This window comes from Mesoplodon mirus (genome assembly GCF_964341445.2).
Source record: "Mesoplodon mirus genome assembly, chromosome: 18".
NCBI lineage: Eukaryota > Metazoa > Chordata > Mammalia > Artiodactyla > Ziphiidae > Mesoplodon > Mesoplodon mirus.
In genome coordinates, this window is record NC_138994.1 from 46,665,404 (window position 1) to 46,688,059 (window position 22,656).

Here is a 22,656-nt window from a genome sequence, read left to right on the forward strand (position 1 = left end):
GAGCCTGAATGCCACAACTAGAGAAGAGAAAAACCCACACACCACAACTAGAGAGAAGCCCACGCGCCGCAACAAAAGATCCTGCATGCCTCAACGAAGATCCTGCGTGCCGCAACTAAGACCCGATGCAGCCAAAAATAAATAAAATAAATAAATAAAAAGAAGGTTTATCATCTCTGTAGTCAGCTGCCTTACATAGCTCCTTCTTTATTTCTCTCTTCTGCATCTTATACGGGAAGGCGGCATGGCTCCAGGGTAGAACTGTTCACTTACAGAGCCACAGAGGGCAGGGACTTCGCCACTGGACACATTCCCTGTGCCCATCTCGGCGCTTAGCATGTGGAAGGCACTCGCTATATATTTTTGAATAATTAATAAATGGATTAATTAAATTTAAAACAGTGGTGATATGAAAATGTCATGATTCTAAAGCTGTAGGAGAGGACATGATCTGACAGCCCATCAGTTCTCAGGAGAGGCCCCTTGGTGGCTCACAGTTTGGAAGGTTTCGCTGAGCCATCGCGGCCACCTAGTGGCAGAGTGCCTACATCACTGGTTGAGTAGGTTACTGGGGTTTTTCTGTTTTCAATCAGTTTTTTTGAAGATAAAATGTGAAATTAAAATTAAGAAGTGGTAGTAAACATATTACGGGATAAGAGAGATTTAGAAGAATGGAGAGAGAAACCAAGAGATAGGAGTTCAACTCTGGGGAGGGTTGGGGAAGGGAAGGGCGCTAAAGACAGGACGAGCAGAGTGGGAGGGCGTCACAGAGGGTGTCGTACTTGTCGAAGTTCACGTCCAGCATGCCCGCCTTCTCCTGGCTGGTTCGTAGCAACGGCGTATCCAGCCGCCGAATGCAGTCCTTGTCCAGCGTTGATATCCAGTCTTGGAAGGTTTTTCGAACCAGTTCGTCAGTGGCCTGAACCATCTGCTGATAGGTGTGTACGCTCTCCTCTCCCGTCCCGGTGTGGGGCAGGAAATGAGCATTGGAAAGACACTGTGGGGGAAGAACCAGGGATGGCTGGAGTCACCTGCCACATTCCTCCGAGTCACCATCTCCCTGAGACCCCCATCCCCGCCCCCCCGACACACACACAGACACTCGACAATATGTGGAAGACTCGGAGGGAAGGTGGAGCCCAAAGGAAAGGTGAGAGGAAGAGGCCATGGCACAATGAGAGAGGGAGTTCAAATGAAGAAAGAGAAGCACAGAGATTCAGCTCGAGGAAAAAAGTTGGGAAAAGGAAGTCCATCACAGGAGGTGAGGAATTTAAGAGGCACAAGGTCGAAAACTAGCATGAGCCCTTCCTCAGGACAGATCACTACGTCTGCCACCCCCTGGACAGACTCAGTCTCTGTCGGGAAACCTCTCCAGGGAGACTCTCTGGAGGCAACCCCCCGCCCCTGCCCCCCACCCTACTCCCGCCCCAGCACTGGGCTCAGCCTGCAAACTCTACCATTGCCGCACTGAGAACAAGTCCTGGAAAAGGCCAGGCTTACGTTCATGACCCTGTCGATGCGATGCCGTAGGATCCGCACCCGGTGCGCCTGCCCCGAATGCTGGGCCATGTAGGGCTCCAGGTACTTCTTGCTCAGCTCATGGTTCACGAGGGCCAGTTCGCTATTGAACAGCATGTAGAGATCCACCACCTTCTTGTCATATGTTCGCTTGATAGTCTGATGAAGAAGAGGAAGTTGACAACACACCCAGGGATGCGGGTTCCCTGCAGCTCCACCCTGGAGGAAAGCTACACCCCTGCCGTGGGAGTCCCACTCCCAAGGCATCCGGACACTGGGGGAACAGCGGAAGAAAAGAGGCACTGGCCATTCAGGACATGGGAGAGAGCATGAACGGAGGTTGGATGGTGTCTGGAAGGACCAGGAGGAACTGAAGGAAGGCAGAAGAGAACCAGGGGTGGAGGAAGCAAGCGGGCAGCCGCACCTCTCGGGCTGCAAGCCTGTGGAAGGTGTCCAGCAGTTGCACCCCATGCTCCACGTTGCGGACCAACTCGAAGGCGGAGGTGATCAAGTTCTGAGTCATCACCTCCAGGTCCTTGACTCCAGCCCGGAACCTGCACCGTTAGAGGCATGTTGAAGGGTGGGTGCCCTCGCCTGCCCCGAAGGACATCCCCTGAGTAAGACTTCTATGCGTTCTGTACTGAGGGCTTCCTAGGTGCCAGGCACTGAGTGCTGTACACGCATTAATCCATTTATCCCTCAAAACAGTGCAGTGAGGTAGGCTTTATCACTAACCGTATTTTATAGGTGAGGAAACAGAGGTCCCAGCTGGTAGAACAATGTACGTAACTAGTTTGTGGCAGAACCGGGATCCAAGCCCAGAAAGGCTGACTCTGGAACCCTGAGTCTGAGCCCCCACCTCCTTCCTTGCAGTCCTCCTGCCCTCCCCATCCCTGACCTGTGGCCTCCACGCTTCCCCAGTACACTCTGCTCTCACCTCCCCGACCTCCCTTCCCTGCTCAACCCCGGGGGCCTGCCTGTGATGCTCTCACCTATTGTAGTCTTCATGCCAAGAGGTGTTCTTGACGTCCAGGATGCTCCCGCGAACAGCTCGCAGCACGTGCAGGTTTTTGTGGAAGATGTCCTCAATCTCCAGCAAGTCCCGTGTTATCTGGGGCCCCTGGGCGCCAGAGAAGCAGGGAAGGGGACCTTGCTTGCCATCTTCCCAGCGGGCAAAATGGAACTGACAGTCACATACCTGCAAAGAAGTCAGCGTGAGGCTTCCTGCCCTCCTTTCTGAACCTCTCTGTCCTGAGCTCTTTGGTTTAGCTTTAAATGGCTAAAAACTAAGGAGGACCAACCAGATGCAAGGGGCTACCGGGGTGAATTTTAGCTGCAGAATGAAATATGAGATACTAAGGCAGTGATAACAAGCAAAAGTCTCAAAGCACGGGATGGTGGTCAGGCACACAGTCACGTGAAAAGAACCAAAGCAGCAAGTTCTATGTGTAGCCTCAGCCCCAGCTCCCCCAACTCCTGGAGTGTCTGCTGTTGGCTTTGAGTCTCCTTCCCTGACAGTCTTCCCACCTCGATAAGGTCCTTGCAGCGTTGCACCAAGGCATCGACCTGGGCAAATATGCTGGTCTGGTCTAGGACCCAGCCCCAGTGGGAGAACCTGTCGGAAGAAAGACTGACCAGTCAGAAGCGGGAACACAAGGCATTAACCAACCTGCCCAGGCCAGGCTAGAAACATGAGTCCTAGTTCAGGGGGAGCCTTAGAAACTGAGACCCCAAGAAACAGTTTTCCTGAACCCCAAGAGAAGAAACTCAAGGTGAGGAGAGCCAAAGAGGAAACAAAAACATCTCAGTTCTAAGAGAAGGTTTACACACAATGGAATTTTAGACTTCAGGGCCAAGAAAGGAGGAAAAGACCAGGAGGGATTCCTGGGATCAGGGAGAAGGTTATTAGAGTTAGGAGGACCTACGGCTGGGAGCTAGAATATCTGCATCCACAGAGAAAACTCAGACCCGTGTAAAAACTCTAGAAAAATATAATCCATAGGCTTCAAGGGCAAGCAAAAGGACTCAGAATCTACCCGCTATAGGAACGACAAGGTGGGTAACACACAGGATAGTAGGGGAGGCCCGTCGTACTGAGTATGCATCTGCACAGCCTGTAGGTAGTGGTCTCTCCAGGCGTGACAACAGGAGATGCAGCCTTGTAGGTCCTCCTTGCTAGAAATGACGTATCCCTCAAAGATCCGGTCCAGGGAGATGGCATTGCAGCACAGGCGGATGATCTCATTGCTCATCTGCAGATGGGGTCCCAACAGCCTCAGTTCACAGCCTTAGCTGCACCCCATCCTCTCTCGGAGTCCCCAAGACCACACCTCAGGTCTCAGCCTCCTACTTCTGGATCTGGCTCCTGATACCCCTCTCGCCCCTGGTCCTCCACTGCTGGCATGGCAGCACCTCTGCATTCCACCTCCACTGCCTGTCTCAGCCCAGGTCTGCAGCTGCATTTCTAGCCAGTGATCGGCTCAGCGCCCCTGCCCCACTCTTTGGCTCCACTGCCCTCCAGGAAATGTGCCAGCTCCTGCTCCTCTAAAGTCAGTGTTCTTGGGCTTCCCTGGTGGCGCAGTGGTTGAGAGTCCGCCTGCTGATGCAGGGGACACGGGTTCGTGCCCCGGTCTGGGAAGATCCTACATGCCGTGGAGCGGGTGGGCCCGTGAGCCATGGCCGCTGAGCCTGCGCGCCCGGAGCCTGTGCTCCGCAACGGGAGAGGCCACAACAGTGAGAGGCCTGCGTACGGCAAAAAAAAAAAAAAAAAAAGTCGGTGTTCCTTCCTAAATCTGCCTCTCGCCCACTGCGAGTTCCATCTTTGGAAACGAGAAAGAGTGGGTCTTCCCCTCCCGTACAACTCAGCCTGGGAGTCTGTCCTTCGTGCCCCCCTCCCTCCCTGCACTCCGTCTACGCCTCTTTGCAAAGACCCTCTTCCCGCCTGGGCTACGTCCATCTGGAAGCAAAATGTCCAGTCCAGGCCCCAACTCCAAGCATCACTAAAGTTGATGATGCAGGCAAAAACCTGTGGTCTCCGTCCGACCTGAAGGGCATTCCTCACTACCTTTTCACCGCATATGTCTGCTGGTGAATTCCGCCTTCTCCAGAAATGTGCGTCCTATTAATAGGGCCACCCCCTTATAACCCTCTGTCCCTCCCTCTGTAGACACACACCTTCCGGAAGAGGGAGGTCAGTCTCTCCCGAGTGTTGTAGTGGGGAGAGTTGACCCAGATGATGCGGATGAGACTGATGAGCCTCGGGAGTTTACTAGAGATGTCCTTAGGCCTCATGAAAGCCAGCTCCTGGTAAGGTTCCTTCAGGATCGACAAAAAAGTCAGGTTTGACTGTGCTTGACGAGATCCATCCTGGCAGTAAAGAGAAACCAGGAGAAAAATTACCCCCGGGAAAGAACCGGTTCAAAGCGAGCGCTTTTGATCCTCCTCAAACCCCATCCCGACGTGCCTCTCCCGGGCAGCATTCCCAATTAACCCTATCTGGTGCCAATCACCTCAGGTCTCTGCCACCCTTCAGGACCAGAGCTTGTACATACATACTTTTATTCACTTACTAGCTTCTACAAAAATATTTTTATGTCTTTTCTCATGTGTGAGTCCCATCTCTCCCACCAGACTGGGAATTCCCCAAGCTCGGGTTTTGCGTCTATTTCTCTAGTTTTTCCCCTTGAACTCTAACTCTGCACAAAGGAGACGCTCAATAGGTGTTGATCAACTGACTGGATATCACTCTCATTCAGCCCAGTGGTTGTCACCCAGGCCCCTTCACTGCCCTGTTCTCAACGAGGGTTTTAGACTTCTCCACCTAACGGTGGCTCAATTCCCTCAATACCAGCTTCAGATTCCACCTAGGAAGACAGGGCCTCTCTCTCTGTATTCTACAGACCACTTTGATCTCTGTGTGTCCCAACACTAAGATAATCAGCTTGTCATATTATACCAAATTTAATTTTTTTAAGTGTTTCTCTTGCAGCTCTCTCGGCTGAACCGTGTGGGTTTGTCTTTGACTCCAGGCCATCTAGCCATCTCTTTTCTGTAAGTCTTATTTCTCAGCTGGACTGTACGGGTTGGGCTCAGAGAGGGCACTCAATGTAGGACACTTGTTGAGTAACCAGAAGTCTCCCTAACTAAACTATAAGCTCCTTGGGACTTTGTGTTCTACCACTTTTATACTCTCCCACAAGTCCAAGTCCAAGCACTGGGTGCATCTATCTTTGCCTTTGATGACTATGTTGACTCTCTCTTCTTAGCACCTTACAGTGTCCCAACTGCTGTCTACTTTCTGGCAAGCCTCCATCCTTTGATCCACTCACAGACCTGTATCTGCTGGGCCAGCTTCATAAAGGGCGCCAGGTAGGATGACTTGGCAAGACGCAGGATGGACTTGATGTGTTTCACTCCCGGCTTCACCAGCTGTTTGCTGATGCCAGACAGGTCCATGCATCGGTTGCGCCAGAACTCAATCTCCTCCAAAGGACCTAAATTTTCTCCTGTCTCCACAGTTTCCTGGGCACTGAGCACTTCCTTTATCTGGTGTGTCCAGTGGATCATGGAGGCTGCCGGGGAGAGGACAAAACCTCTTGCATTTCTTTGCAGGACTCCCCAGTTGTGTCCTTCCCTGTTTCCCCTACAGCGCCCTCCTAACCCAACTCCTGTCCCAGCCTCTGGCTGCCCCCCACCTCTCCCCGAGGAGCCCCGACACATGGGCAGTGCCAGCCACTCACTCTCCAGTCGCTGTACCAGCTCTTTGTCTTTAACCACCGCCTCAGGCTTCACGTTCATGGCCTCTGTAGGGATGTAGAGAACAGTGTGCCCCTCCAGCTTGTACCGAGTATCTAAGGAAAGGAAAGGACCATGAGAGTTCACAGAGGGCGATGGGTGTATGCCACCCCAGTTCCAACCATGGTTGATGATCTGGGGCCCAGGAAGTCTACACATTTCAGGAGAGCAGGCAGGAGAAACTATGACTCATGCTTTTTTGATATCAAGCGGGAAAATGACAGAAGGCAGAGATACCTCACTGAGATATAATAAGAGATTGTCATAAAATATGGTCAAAGATCTATACCATGCCCTCAACACTCTCTTCTATGACACATGTACTCCCCCTACTGCCCCCCCATCTCCCCTTACCCTACATGTACTCTTGGAAATTTCCAACTCTGAGCAGGTCTGGCCAACTGTTCTACAGCAGGAAACTCTACCTGGATTAGAAGGCAAACTCTGTAGCCTGTTCCACTCATTCAACAAACACATTCCAAGCACCTACTCTGTGCCAAGCAACGCGGGTACTCAGGATCAATCTCCCCCTGCCTCACTCTCTCTACTGTCGGTGGGGACTGGGGAGAAAGCAGGCGTTCCAGTCTTTCCACTCACCTGTCAGGCAGGCCAAGAACCTGTGCAGGTGAGAAGCAAAATGATTTCGAATGCTCTCGGGCCAGGTTGTGTTTCTAAAGATCTGAGGGGCAAAGACGCCGTTGAGCAGCCGAAGCAGGGCTGGGATGTAGGAACCCCGCACTGTCCCAAAATGCACAGTCGCCTCAAAGTTCTCTGGAGTGATGGGAACTGGCGCTTGGCGAATGAAGTAGACAATCTGGTTCTGGGTCTGCGTGAAAGACAGTAGATCAGAGTTCAGGGTTCAGGCCCAGCCATGATACCCAAGGGAATCTGAGGCTCCAATCATGAAAGCCTGGCTGAGTTCTTCGTCGCATTCCCTTAGTGTATCCAATCCTTCTCCAAATATAAGCAACATGAGGTGCTTCCTGTTCTTGTCAGGGACATAACAGAGTCTGTATACAGAGATGTGGGGAAGAAATGGAGAGAGCATGTCTTGAGGGTAGGGACTGTGTATTTTGTCCAACTTGGTTCCAGACCTAGCACAGTGACAGGGACATATTAGATGCTCAATAAATGATGGATGGATGGAAGGATGGATGGATAAATGGAAAGAAAAGGATATAGGAAAACCAGAAAGAAGAAGGACCAAAAGTAAGAGACAACTGTGTAGGGTTTTCCATTTCACTTGCATATATTTTCCCCCAATTTTTCACTTATCCTTCAGTTGTGTTTATGCTGAGTTTTTGTTGTTGTTTACATTCAGAAATGTATAACTTTCCTGTTGTTAAAACTTCTTAAAGTTTCTGACTTCTACATGCTTAGAAAAGTCATTCCCACTCTAAGATCAGATTCACCTGTCTTTTTTTCTTTAGTACTTTTGTAGCTACTCTTTATACTTGATTTAACTTTAAAAACTGAAAATAAAATGCAAAGAAGAAATTCATAATCATTCAACTTCCCACTACCCAGAATTAAATTTTGGCATTTTTTTTTGGTTTTGGTTTTTTTTGGCCATGCCATGTGGCATGTGGGATCTTAGTTCCCTGATCAGGGATCGAACCTGCGCCCCCTGCATTGGACTCACGGAGTCTTAACCACTGGACTGCCAGGGAAGTCCTTGTATTTCTTTTTTTTTAAAAAAGCTTAACAATTATTATTTTTGTTAAAAATGATATGTTAATTATAAATAACTGAAACAATGCAGAAAAGTACAAAGATAAAAGTTTAAATGTCATCTAAAATTCCACCACCCAGACATTAATTATGATCATTAGAGAAAATACTATTCCAGACATCTCTCTGTAGATACATATACATACATATATATATATATATATATATATATATATATATATATATATATACAGAAAAATAAATTAAAATAGTTATTTCAAAATAGGATGATGCTATTTTTTTACATATTATTTATTTATTTATTTACTTTTGGCTGCGTTGGATCTTTGTTGCTGCGCACGGGCTTTCTCTAGTTGCGGCGAGTGGGGGCTTCTCTTGTTTTGGGGCACGGGCTCTAGGCACGCGGGCTTCAGTAGTTGTGGCACTCAGGCTCAGTAGTTGTGGCTTGCGGGCCCTAGAGCGCAGGCTCAGTAGTTGTGAGCACGGGCTTAGTTGCTCCGTGGCATGTGGGATCTTCCTGGACCAGGGCTCGAACACGTGTCCCCCGCATTGGCAGGTGGATTCTTAACCACTGCACCACCAAGGAAGCCCCAGGATCATATTATTTGTAATTTAAAGTATTAAATTTAATTTTACTTGGATTTAATAGAATAAAAACATATTGATGTGAATATAGTAAATGGTTGAGCTTCAAATAAATGTTTCTTTATCTCTAAGAGAGATTTCTTCCTAAAAGACCCCTTTCTAAGGTTATAAGAAAGCTTATGAAAAATATTAAGAGATTAGGACTTCCCTGGTGGTGCAGTGGTTAAGAATCCACCTGTCAATTCAGGGGACATGGGTTCGAGCCCTGGTCCGTGAAGATCCCACATGTCGCGGAGCAACTAAGCCCGTGCGCCACAACTACTGAGCCTGCGCTCTACAGCCCAGGAGCCACAACTACTGAACCCGTGTGCCACAACTACTGAAGCCCACATGCCTACAGCCCGTGCTCCACAACGAGAAGCCACCTCAATGAGGAGCCCACACACTGCAACAAAGAGTAGCCCCTGCTCGCTGCAACTAGAGAAAGCCCACATGCAGCAACGAAGACCCAATGCAGCCAAAAAATAAATAAATAAATGAATAAAAAGAGGTTAGTTTTCGCACTGCCTTCCAATTTTAAGTTCAATTGACTCGCTGCTTTGAACGACAAGAACACTGGCATCCTCTTACTCTCTTGCATTCTCTCACCACTTCCCAATTTTTGTTATACTATTACTTTTACATTGTCCAGGTTGATAACATTCACATTCAATAACATAACCATAATTCCCATGGTTATTTAGTATTAGTTCTTTATTTAAATGAATTGAATATTCACAGAGTCTCTATTCCTGAGTTTTCTATTTGGTTCATTCTTTTTTTTTTTTTGGTTCATTCTTTGATGAACTGGATTTCCATTGATGACATCATTTTTGCTTTTCAAAGTAGGGTTCTTTCAAGACTAAAAATGACTGCCTATTTGTTGCCTCTATACTTGACCATCTAGGCTGGGAATTATACCCTTGGGTTACACTATGGTTCCTGGAGAACTTGTAGGTGTAACTTCTGGGTGTTCAGAGAAGTCTGAGATCAGCCTAATGGTTCCCCTTGATAGATAATTTGGGTTTTTGACTAGAGGCCTAAATAATTTTTTCCCCAATTTTTATTTTGAAAAAAATTCCAACCCATAGAAAAGTTGCAAGAAAGGCACAATGAACAATAACATGCCCTTCATCTAGATCCACCAATTGTTAACATTTTGCTGTACTTGTGCATGATTGCACTCTCTCTCATTTTCTCTCCTTCTCTCTCTGCTGAGCCATTTCAGAGTTAGCAGCAGACGTTATAAAACTACACCCTTACATACTTCAGCATATGGCTCCTAAAAGGGAGGATATTCTCCAACATTCTCAACACTGTAATTATCACACTCTAAAAATTTAACTTCATTTAATACTTTTGTATAATACACAGTTTATATTCGATTTTCCACAGTGGTCCAAATAATCTCATTTACAGCTGGTTTCTTCCCATCCAGGATCCAATACAGATCACACATTGTTGTGTCCCCTTTAATTCCACATAGTTTCCCAGGCTTTTTCTTTCTACCATGACAGTGATATTTCTAATAGTCCAGGCCAGTTGTTTTCCAAAATGTCCCTTAATTTTGATTTATTGGATTGTTTCCTCATTATTAGATGCAGGTTAAATATTCTTGGCAGGAATACCACATAGGTGATGTTCCCAAAGAATTAATTTCCCCGAATTTAAGTAACCTAACTAAGACGTGTACTGACATTAAACACTGTGTAACAAATTTTTGTGGAATAAAGTATGTCCTTTCAATTCCCACATTCTGTTCCTTCTGCAGTTCAGGGAAATTCTCTGTATTTTTTTTTTTTTTTTGCACCGGGTCTTAGTTGTGGCAGGCGGGCTCCTTAGATATGGCATGTGAACTCTTAGTTGCAGCATGCATGTGGGATCTAGTTCCCTGACCAGGGATTGAACCCGGGCCCCCTGCAATGGGAGCTCAGTCTTATCCACTGCACCACCAGGGAAGTCCCTCTGTATTTTATTTTCTAAATTTATATTCTGTTTCATTAGTTGGTACCCTATGTTAGATCACCTGTGTCTGTCTTTCACATCTATCAACTTCTCTCTACTTGCATTGTCATTGGTTTTTTCTTCTGCATACACTGTAATTATCTCAAGCCTCTCTTCTACATCCGTTCAGATTTTCAGTGGTAGCTATTCAGTTCCTTGCTGTTTCTAACCTACTAATTTTAACATGTAAACATGCTGCTTTCTTTATTTCAAAAATCTGCAGTCTCCCTTTTATTTCATTCTCACGTTTCATCATTTCATCTCAGCTTATTAAAAAATTAAATTCGTGTTCTTATTAAGTCGTACTGTAACATGATGCTGTTGTGAGGAATTGCCTTCTGTTCAGTTATGTTTTCCTCTTTTGCATGTTTTGTTCTGTTCTTTTTCTCCCTTGATGTAGTATGCTTGCAGTTGCCATGCAATTTCACTTGCCTCATGCTTGCGCAGCTCTCTGAATTCCTTCTTTTTGTTTTAAAGTACTGTGGGTGATTTCCTGATGTCCCACTGTGAGAGCCCAGTTTCATTTCCCCCTCGAAGTTAAAGTGAAAGGGTTGGGTATTTTATGCTTCATTCACTTTTACCTAGCCTAAGATAACTGCATGAGGGGATGGGCAGATGGTTACGGCTAATTTAAAACAGTGTAAAATCTTTGTTAAAATACATGGGCTCTTTCTTTTCAGATTTTGTAAAAAACCAAGGTTCGCTCCATCTCACTGGGGGGCGTCCACCATTCCCACAGGGAGGACGGTTTCTATAAGTTAGTTCATAGACCTTTCATTGGTCCCCACTTTTAAAGTTTATTAGATTAGATTTTGCTTCTTTCCTTGTTTGTTTACTCTTGGGTGTTTGTTGTTTTCTCGTTTTACTTTTTACTATTTTATCAAGTATTCAAGAGTAATAATTTCTTAAGGAAGTTTTTCAATTTCAATCTTGCACCAGGAGAATACAATTAAATCCATGATCTATTTAGAATATTTTTTGCCATGCTAAATAGATTTTTTTCAGCTTTGTCGAGGCATAATTGACAAATAAACATTGTATATATTTAAGGTGTACACCTTGCTGTTTTGACATACATATACACTGTGAAATGATCACTGAAATCAAGCTAATTAACATATCCATTATCCCATATGGCTACCATTTTCTTTTTCTTTTTTCTTTTTGTAGTGAGAACACTTAAGAACTACCCTTTAGCAAATTATACATTATAGTATTATTAACCATAGTTACCATGCTGTATATTAAATCTCCAGAACTCATTAATCTTGCATAACTGAAACTTTGTACAATTTTCCCCCAGTTTTATTGAGATATAATTGACCTATAACATTGTATTGGTTTAAGGTATACAGTGTAATGATTTGATATGTATATGTATTGCAAAATGATTACAATAAGTTAACACCTATCACCTTACATAATTATAATTTTTTTTTCTTGTCAGAACTTTTAAGATCTGTTCCCTTAGCAACTTGCAAATATACAATACAGTTTTGTTAACTAGAGTCACCATGCTGTATGTACATTAATCCCCAGAACTTATTTATCTCATAATTGGAAGTTTGTACCTTTTGACCAACTTCATCCATTTTCCCTACTCCCCCATCCCCAACTCTGGCAGCCGCCAATCTGTCCTCTGTTTCCCTCCATCTGAATCTCTGTTTCTCAATCTGTCCTGTTCTCTGTTTCTATGAGTTAGTTTTTTTTCTTTTTTTCTCGATTCCACATATAAGTGAGACCATACAGTAATTGTCTTTCTCCATCTGACTTATTTCACTTAGCATAATACCCTCCAAGGCCACCCATGTTTTTGCAAATGGTAAGTTTTTTTTCTCTCTCATTGCTGAATAATATTCCTCTGTGTGTGTGTGTGTATTCCACATTTTCTTTATCCACTCATCCAATGATGGACACTTAGGCTGTTTCCATACCTTGGCTATTATAAATAAACTATAATGAATGTGGGGTGTGGATATTTCTTTGAGATCGTGATTTCATTTCCTTTGAATATACACCCAGAAGTGGAATTGCTAGATCACATGGTAGCTCTATTTTTATTTTTTTGAGGAACCTCCATACTGTTTTCCATAGTGACTACACCAATTTACATTCCCAGTACACAAGGGTTCCCTTTTCTCCACATCCTCATCAATATTTGTCATCTCTTGTCTTTCTCATGATGGCCATTCTAACAGGTATGAGGTGATACCTCACTGTGGTTTTGATGTGCATTTCTCTGATTAGTGATATTGAGCACCTTTTCACGTACCTGTTGGCCATTTGTATGTCTTCGCTGGAAAAATGTCTTTTCAATTCTGCACAGTTTTTAATCACATTGTTTTGTTTTCTTGCTATTAAATTGTATCGGTTCTTTATATATATTTTATTTGTTTGTTTGTTTGTTTGTTTAATTTTTTTTTGCAGTATGCGGGCCTCTCACTGTTGTGGCCTCTCCTGTTGAGGAGCACAGGCTCCGGACGCGCAGGCTCAGCGGTCATGGTTCACAGGCCCAGCCACTCCGCGGCATGTGGGATCCTCCCGGACCGGGGCACGAACCCGTGTCCCCCGCATTGGCAGGCAGACTCTCAACCACTGCGCCACCAGGGAAGCCCCATATATTTATTTTAGATATGTATTCATCTCTTATCAGATATATGATTTGCAAATATTTCCTCCCAATCATAGGCTGACTTTTCATTCTGTCGATGATTTCCTTTGTTGTGCAGCAGCTTTTTAGTTAGATGTAGTCCCACTTGTTTATTTTTGCTTTTATTGCCTTTGTTGTAGTGACAAAAAATTTGTACCCTTTGACCAACATTTCCCTATTTCCCCCTTGCCCCACTAGATTTTTTTAATAGAAAACCTTTGTTTTCCATGTTTCCCAATTCTATTCATCGAATAATCCATCTTTCCCCACAGATTTTAAATGCAATTTTTGTAGAAAATGCTTACATATATGTTTCTGGACACTCTCTGTTTCTTTACTGTTGCTTATATAATACATATTCGTGCCCCAATCTATTTTAATTACTGTAATTTAATAAAAGGTTTTCATATTCACAGATCTCCTACATTACTTTTCTTCTTCATCTTTTTTTCTTTTTTGCTATTTTCATTTCATTTTCCTAGATATACTTAAAAAAATTCTTTATACTAGGGATCTAGGGTCTGTGGCACTTTGATTAGAGCTGCATTAAAACAGTACATTTTTTTGGATGGAATGATCTTTATAATATTAAGATTCCCACTCAGAAACAGGATAGGGCTCATCATTTTTTTTAACATCTTTATTGAAGTATAATTGCTTTACAATGGTGTATTAGTTTCTGCTTTATAACAAAGTAGGGCTCATCATTTATTTAAATCTTCTTTCTTGGCCTGCAACAAAGTTGTTTTCTTTCTTATAAATCCTAAATTATTTTTTGAAAATTTTTGTTCCTTTTGTGAATGAAATTTTTTTTTCATGATGCTTTATAGCCGATTATTGCCAATACACAGGAAAAAGCCATGGCCTGTTTTGGGTTTTGTTTAATGTGGAAGCTTCACAAATTGTGCTGCTGAGCAGGGCCATGCTAATCTTCATTATCATTTCAATTTTTGTATATGTGCTGCCAATAAAAGCAAAGCAATAGCCCTTTTTCTTTTCCAAAATTTTATTTCTAAAAATTTCCAACATACAGAAGCACTATAAGAATTTTACAATAATGACCTGTACACCCACCACCCATATTCTACCACCAGCATTTTACTATACTTCTGTCTTTTAACTGTTTCCCTACTCATGGTTTACCTTTCACTAATGTATCCTCCCCACTGTCGGAATAGTTATCTATCTAACCCATGAAAGCCTTCAATAGTTCCCTCTGGGATAAAGCCAAATTCTTTAGCATAACATACAAGGCCCGTCACAAGCTGACCCCAACCCATCTTTCCAGTATCATTTCCCACAACTCCTCTTTCTTTGCACATAAAGTGTTCTTTACCTGGATGCTCTTACTCAGCCTCGATGAAAACCTACTTACCCTTCATCCTCAACTCAAATATCACCTCCATCACCAAGCCTTGCCAGCATTCCACTGGCTACATTAGCTGCTTCCAAAAAAGCTCTTATAAAGCTTTGCCCAGGCATCATAATATACTGTAAATATTTTTTATATGTCTGTCTTCCCCACTAGACCATGAGATCATCAAAAGCAAAACCTTGGGGCTTCCCTGGTGGCGCAGTGGTTGACAGTCCGCCTGCCGATGCAGGGGACACGGGTTCGTGCCCTGGTCCGGGAGGATCCCACGTGCCGCGGAGCGGCTGGGCCCGTGAGCCATGGCTGATGAGCCTGCGCGTCCGGAGCCTGTGCTCCACAATGGGAGAGGCCACAGCAGTGAGAGGCCTACGTACTGCAAAAAAAAAAAAAGCAAAACCTTGCCACATTCCTCTCTGTATCCTGCTGCCAAGCAGGGTGTCTGACACACTGTGAGGCTCAACAGACCTTGTACACAGGAGATAAGACTCACAGACGACAGAGATCCTCAGAACTCTCAGCTCCCTGGGAGAACACTCTGAGGTCTGGACCGCGGAGTACGCACCTGCACAGGCATCCCCAGACCTAGCTTCAGCCCCAAACAGGGGTCGATGAAGATGGTGAGGATGGGCTCCGAAGGGTCCTGGACAAAGTGTTCCAGAATGGTATCGTGCTCCTCTGTCCAAGTGGCAGCTGCCAGTCCTGTCAGCACAGCTCGGGACAGGAAAAGGGGCTTCTGCAGAAGGAGAGCAGAGGGCCAGAGCAGAGACAGCTGTTAGGATGGGTCACTTCTCCCATCCACTGTCACGTATGAGGACGTGGGGGATGAGAGAAGTCAGACAGTCTCAGAACGGGGAAGGGAAAGCTGAGAACGGACTGAAAGACAGGTTTCAAGCTTTCGAAGAAACAAGACAATAAAATTCTCTTCCCTCTACCAGTAAAAATAGAATGGATCATGAAGGAAGACTGAGGGATATTATCTTCCCAAGATATTTCATTTATGCCTGTGTTTGGAAAAATGTCTTATCAAGCAACCCTCAACCTCACAGTAAAACTAAATCAAGGGAACATGTAGGATATTAGCCTAAGTCAAACAATTAGGATTCCATATGTATGTGTTAGCATACGGTATTTGTTTTTCTCTTTCTGACTTACTTCACTCTGTAATGACAGACTCTAGGTCCATCCACCTCACTACAAATAACTCAATTTCATTTCTTTTTATGGTTGAGTAATATTCCATTAAAGCTGGGACAAAGTGAGAGAGTGGCATGGACACATATACACTACCAAATGTAAAACCTATAGCTAGTGGGAAGCAGCGGCATAGCACAGTGAGATCAGCTCAGTGCTTTGTGACCACCTAGAGGGGTGGGATAGGGAGGGTGGGAGGGAGGGAGACGCAAGAGGGAAGAGATATGGGGATATACGTATATGTATAGCTGATTCACTTTGTTATAAAGCAGAAACTAACACACAATTGTAAAGCAATTATACTCCAATAAAGATGTTAAAAAAAAAAAAAAATCCTTGCTAGGGAATTCCCTGGTGGTCCAGTGGTTAGGACTCCACGTTTTCACTGCCGAGGGCGCAGGTTCAATCCCTGCTCAGGGAATTAAGATCCCACAAGCTGCAGAGTGGAGCCAGAAAAAAAAAAAAAAAAAAACTTTGCTAAACTGCTAACACCCAGGCCTGGAAAGGGTTTGTTGCTGGTGTGAGGGCAAAAAAATGCAATTTGTTTGAAAAACAATTTGGCATTATATATTAAAGGTGTTAGAAATGTTCTTTACTCTTTGATTCAGGAACTCCATATACAGGAATCTAACTTAAGGAAATATTAAGTATTTCAAAATGTGTTAGTTTTATTTATAATATTCATCACTGTATTATTATGAGAGCAAAAAAATCATAAATGGCAAATGTCCAAGAGTAAGGATTTAACTGTAATACATATATCTTACGGAGCACCATATGAACATTAAAAATGGTGCTTACAGGCACCCTGGTGGTCCAGTGGTTAACACTCCACGCTTCCATTGCGGGGGGCACGGATTCAATCCCTGGTCAGGAACTAAGATCCCATAAGCTGCGCAGCCAAAAAAAAAAAAAAAAATGATGCTTACAAAAAGTATGTAACAGTAATGAAAATACTACGTATCAAAAAAAAGAGGTATCTTGTGATTTACATATTTGTGATTAAAAAAATAAAGGCAGCCTGATGTATTTTTTAAGTATATAATAACATGAAGAATAAAAAAATGTTTTGTGAGAAAGCCTAATAAAAAATTATAATGTGTGGTACAGTTAGGATTGTTAAAAAACTTGCAAATCTACACAGAAAGAAAGGACATATACCAAATTAGTAACGTTGGATGCGCTCAGGCAGTAATACTATGACTTTTATTTTCCCTTTCTTTGTTTTACTTTTCTGTCCCTTCCAATTTTTTTCTTTAATGAGTAGTTGTCACTTTTCTCTCCCTTTTTAAAAAAGTTCAAGGTCACCATTCTATTCTTCTAACCCAGGTAACTGAGGGTGTGCCTAGGCTCTGATGCAGCTTGGAAATAAAGGTGTAGAGGTTACTGAGTGTCAAATTCTGAAAGTATTTCAAGTGGCTTCTGTAAACTCTTCAGCCAAAGGAGGGAACTGAAGGACAGGAAGAAAGAGGATGTCTTAGAAATTAGTATCCAATTAGGACAGTGTCCGCCCAGCTTGTTCAACTTGTTCAGATGTTCACGCATTCAACAGATATAGCTTGTTGCAATCTGACCCAAGGTGGAGAGATGAGGAAGGGCCTTCTAAGAGCCCTGTTCCTCACTGAAAGCCCTCTTCTTTGGGAGGGGTAGGGGACACGGATAACTCTGTCCTTTACTCGGTGTACTGGATTTGCAGTGAGCAGGCTACCAGTAGAAAGTAAGGAGAAGGTAGTGAGACATTGAAGAGAATTCGTCGTACACCATTCTGCAACTGATCCTTTGATTCACCAGTTGTTGGAGAGGAACATTTGAATCAGAGAAAAGCCAAACTTACCACGTCTACCTCACACTCCTGTAATTCTTCTTTCTGTATTTCAGGTTCCTCCAATATTGGCTCTGGGAAGAATGAAAATTCAAAAATGAAGGCATTCCATTAAAAGTTCAACACAGAGACTTCCCTGGCGGTCCAGTGGTTAAGTCTCTGAGCTTCCACTGCAGGGTGCACGGGTTCGATCCCTGGATGGGGAACTAAGATCCCACATGCCAACAGCACAGCCAAAAAACAACAACAAATAAAAGAAGTTAAACACAGAGTCACCATATGATCGAGCAATTCCACTTCAAGGTACTTGAAGTACCTTGAGAAACTGGCACCCCATGGCCCCTATATCTTTACTTTTAAGTTGCACCAGAGCCTAGCCTATTAGCAGGCACTCCCTATTCCCCTTTCCTCCCAGGTCCTGGTAACCTTTCTGAGTCTATGAATCTACTTTCTGAGTCTATGAATTTGCCTATTCTGGACATTTTATATTAGTGGAATCATACAATATGCGGTCTTTTGTGACTGGCTTCTTTCACTTGGCATATTTTCAAGGTTCATCCACGTTGTTGTATCGTAGCAGACCTTCATTCTTTTTTATGGCTGCATAATATTCCACTGCAATTTGTTTATCCATTCATCGTTGATGGACGCTTGGTTGTTTCTGCCTTTTGGCTGTTGTGAATAGCACTGCTGTGAACACAGGCATACAACTGTCTGTTCGAGTCCCTGCTTCCAGTTCTCTGCAACTAAACATGCCACAGCGAAGATCCCACGTGCCACAACTAAGACCCAGTGCAGCCAAATATAAATAAATAAATATATATTTTAAAAAATGTTCTTTTAAAAAGCTTACTGGGGCTGGAGTTGGCACAGAAGGAGGCAGGGGAATGAAGGCAGTCAGTATTAAGGTCATTCTAGGCATTCACCTTCTGGCCTGCCATTCTTCCCCCATCCTGTTCCCACATGGAGAGGTTGGGGCCCACAGAAATCAGCCCCTCTCCAAGCAAACCACCATCCCAACTCTGGACTCCATAAAACCCAGGGGGGTGTCCCTCTCCTTCCTGATCTGTTGCTCAAACAGGAGATTGGGGTGAAACTGGTGGGCCTCCCATCTCCTGTGGGCTGAAAGGAGGAAGGAACAAATGAGGTGCAACCAAAAGTCCTTGGGAACAGGACACTCCAACTTCCAGAAAGAAAACCTAAGAGGGGAGTGAGGCATACACGCCGAGGAAGGAAATCATGAGAAAGATGGAACAGCTGATTCTAGGAGCTCAGTGGTGAGTGGGATGGGTAAACAAGAAACCCAACGCCCTTCGAGAAAGCCAAGGGCATCCAAGGTTTCAGACAGGAACGAGGCGGGGGAGGGAGACTGAGACAATCTCAAGAGTAAACTGGTTTTGTCCTCTATTGTAATGCAATTTATATAAAGTCTAAACCATGCAATACGATACTAGTATGTGATGGTCATGGATACAGGCAGTAAAAATTTAAGAAACAGGCTTGAGAATGACAAACTCCAACTCAGGATAGTGGTGACCTCTGGAGAAGGAGAGAAGGGCTTGGGGGGGCGGGGCGCAGTAGCAGGGGGACAAAGGGATTCACTTGTTGCCATCATGATTTATTCTCACATTGGGTGACGGGTACATGGGTGTTCATTATCTCATTCTCTGTATTTTTTCTGATTTGCCTGAAATACAGGTCACAATCCCTTATCCAAAACCCTTGGGATCAAGTATATTTCAGAATGTAAACTTGTAATACCGTATGGTATATGAGACCCCCACCACATCTTGGGGCCTCTAGAACAGCACTCCACAAACTTTTAATGTCAGTATTTCTGCAGTAAAACATATGAAAATTTATACTAAGTGGTTTAAATAGACTATAAATACCTTCATGTCAGTTTAGGTTATGTCTCACCACCAAATAAGTTTGGATGCCAAATTTTGGGGAAAAAAACCTTTCAGTTCTTAGGGCTTTTTAAAATTACAGATATGGGATTGCGAACCTGTACTTCTTTTCTTAGTGGGAATGGAGGAGCACTTAAGGAAGCAAAGGATATCAATAAAGACCTCAAAAGGGTGTTTGCCCTTTAACCCAACATCCTTCACCAAGAAGTGTTTTAGGCCTGGTCTTAGCCCATTTGGACTACTATAACAAAACACCATAGACTGGGTGGCTTCTAAACAGCAGACATTTATTCCTCACAGTTCTGGAGGCTGGAAGTCCTAGATCAGGGTGCCAGGAGGGTTGGGTGAGGGCCCTCTTCTGGGGTGCAGACCTCTCTTTGTGTCCAGCAGAAGGGGGCAAGGAATCTCTCTGGAGTTGCTTCTTATAAGGCACTAATCCCGCTCATGACAGCTCCACCCTCATGATTTAAGCAACCTCCCAAAGGCCCCTCCTACTAACACCATCATATTGGGCATGAGAATTTCAACATATGAATTTGGGGGGGACACAAACATTCAGACCATAGTAGGCCCCCTCTGTCTCCTGTGGGACAGGCCTCAATCCCTCCCCAACTCCAAAGAGTACAGGGATTTTTTTTTTAATATTTACTTATTTATTTGGCTGCACAGGATCTTTCGTTGTGGCACACGGGATCTTTAGTTGTGGCATGCAAACTCTTAGTTGTGGCATGCATGTGGGATCTAGTTCCCTGACCAGGGATGGAACCCAGGCTCCCTGCATTAGGAGCACGGAGTCTTAGCCGCTGGACCACCAGGGAAGTCCTGAGTACAGGGATTAAGGCTCATTTCAGGACCGCCTTGGAGGCCCAATTCTTCTCTGAACCTCTATCAAGGGTCAGCTAGAAAGCTCCACATCAAACAATAAAAAGGCTTAGAGCTGGGCCTCCCTGGTGGCGCAGTGGTTGAGAGTCCGCCTGCCGATGCAGGGGATACGGGTTCGTGCCCCGGTCTGGGAGGATCCCATATGCCGCGGAGCGGCTGGGCCCGTGAGCCGTGGCCGCTGGGCCTGCGCGTCCGGAGCCTGTGCTCCGCGACGGGAGAGGCCACAGCAGTGAGAGGCCCGCATACAGCAAAACAAACAAACAAACAAACAAAAAAGGCTTAGAGCTAAAAGGACTCAGAGATCCTTGGTGTTTGGGGGTCAATGCTCTCATTTAGAAGTTCCTTTTTTAAAAATAATTTTTATTGGAGTATAGTTGATTCACAATGTTGTGTCAGCTTCAGGTACAGAGCAAAGTGAATCACCCATATATATATCCACATCCACTCTTTTCTGGATTCTTTTCCCATATAGGCCACTACAGAGTATTGAGTAGAGTTCCCTGTGCTGTACAATAGGTCCTTATTACTTATCCACTTTACATATAGTAGTGTGCATATGTCAGTCACAATCTTCCAATTCCACTTCCAATTCCTCCCCCGCTTACCCCCTGACAACCACAAGTCTGCCCTCTACGTCTGTAACTCTATTTCTGCTCTGCAGATGAGTTCATCTGTACCCTTTTTTTAGATTCCACATATAAGCAACATCACATGACACCCTGACATTCCCTTCCCACCCCAGAGGAGTCTCCAAGTTGAACTTCACTGCCTTCCCTCCTCCCTCCCCTTGTTTCTGGTACCCAGCTTCTAGGAGCCAGTCCCACTTTAAACTGCTCTTAAGAGAACTCAGAAGAAAAAATTTGCATGGTTCCAATGTCTAGATCCCAGGGCAAGGCCCTGTATACCCTGGACCTTTCTCCCATGCCCACGCTTAATCTCTCAACTTTTAATATTAAAAGGGGATTCTGTTTCTCTCCATCTTGACAGGCTGCTAGCACTGTAAAGAAGCCCCAGGTAAAAGGGGAGGACTGTCCTTAGCTAACAGTCATAGCTACACTGGCCAGTGCTCTAAGGGACAGCCTAGTGACAGCAACAGCTACCAAAAACCTTCCAAGCCTATTGGCTCCAGCTCACCCAACAGGAAGGAATCCCTCAGATCAAAGCCACAAGAGGCAGCCTCTTTAAACTCTTTTCTTCCTCAATCTAGACATCAGGCTTCTTTTCCTGTGGCCCTGAACCTGAACCTCCTTAGTCTACCAAGGCCCTGACGAAATGAGGGCAGAGATACAAGAGCCTTAAACAGATGGGAGAAAGATTCAGTCAGGCTTAGGATTCAAAGGATGGCAAAGCAGGCTGAGTCTCCATGGTGATGGGCTTAGTGGGAGGAAAACATTATTTGTTTTGCCACCCAGGGTGAAAATGGGAAAAAGGAAGAGATCAAACCCTCTTCAGTGGGGTAGGAGCAACCAGGAACACGTGAAATAAGGAAGAAGAGGCTAGGATAGAGGATTGGCTGGTTAGCTCTTGGTGCACTGGGGGGAAATTTTAAGACAGAAAGAACAAGTATAAGGCTGGCCAGGAAGAAAACACAAAACAAGGGACCTAGCAGCAGGCCTGAGATCCCGCTGAACCCCTTGCTTCTTACCCAGAAGCAACAGAACCTGCTCCCCGGCCCTAAGACCCTCCTTCAATACACACACTCTGCCTCCAAGCCTCTCCCCAGCAGGTACCCACCAGGCTCCTCCTTGAGAGACTCGGGCTCTGCCTGGGACTCACTGCTGGCCGGCAGGGTGGTCTCCACAGCCTGTGCGGCCAGAGCAGACTGAGCGACTCGCCAGCGGGTGCTTCCCCGGCTACTCATTTTCTGCTTCTTGTCAGCTTTGCTGGACATTGTGTTGGCAAAACCTGCAGACACACGGAAGCTGGGGGACCACCACCAGATCCACCCCCAAACCTCAGTCTCTTCCCTGGAATATCCCACTTTCTTCAGGGCACTGGGTTAAAAATCAAAATCAGTCCCTCAAGGCATTAGGAACAAATGGAAGCTAAACATGAGGGCACAGGGAATTCCGTGGCAGCCCAGTGGTTAGGACTCACGCTTCCACTGCAGGGGGCATATGAGTTCCGTTCCTGGTCGGGGAACTAAGATCCCACAAGCCCCAAGGCACGGCCAGGGTGGGGGGGAAAATGAGGGCAC

The 22,656-nt window shown here is 45.0% G+C and overlaps 1 protein-coding gene across 1 annotated transcript in view; it reads right to left on the reverse strand.

The window, feature by feature from the left end:
* The window catches only part of DNAH2 (dynein axonemal heavy chain 2), an 87,953-nt gene extending 65,509 nt beyond the window's left edge, over positions 1-22,444 (reverse strand). Inside the window, exons 1-13 of the mRNA XM_082605294.1 lie at positions 22,194-22,444; positions 17,680-17,741; positions 15,217-15,387; positions 6,910-7,138; positions 6,258-6,368; positions 5,851-6,089; positions 4,693-4,884; positions 3,613-3,770; positions 3,046-3,133; positions 2,511-2,716; positions 1,943-2,072; positions 1,501-1,677; positions 783-997 (exon numbers count right to left, since the gene is read on the reverse strand). Coding sequence (XP_082461420.1) covers positions 783-997; positions 1,501-1,677; positions 1,943-2,072; positions 2,511-2,716; positions 3,046-3,133; positions 3,613-3,770; positions 4,693-4,884; positions 5,851-6,089; positions 6,258-6,368; positions 6,910-7,138; positions 15,217-15,387; positions 17,680-17,741; positions 22,194-22,350 — 2,135 coding nt within the window. The 5' untranslated portion in view covers positions 22,351-22,444. The remainder of the gene's footprint in view (positions 1-782; positions 998-1,500; positions 1,678-1,942; positions 2,073-2,510; positions 2,717-3,045; positions 3,134-3,612; positions 3,771-4,692; positions 4,885-5,850; positions 6,090-6,257; positions 6,369-6,909; positions 7,139-15,216; positions 15,388-17,679; positions 17,742-22,193) is intronic.
* Between the last annotated feature and the right edge of the window lie 212 nt (positions 22,445-22,656).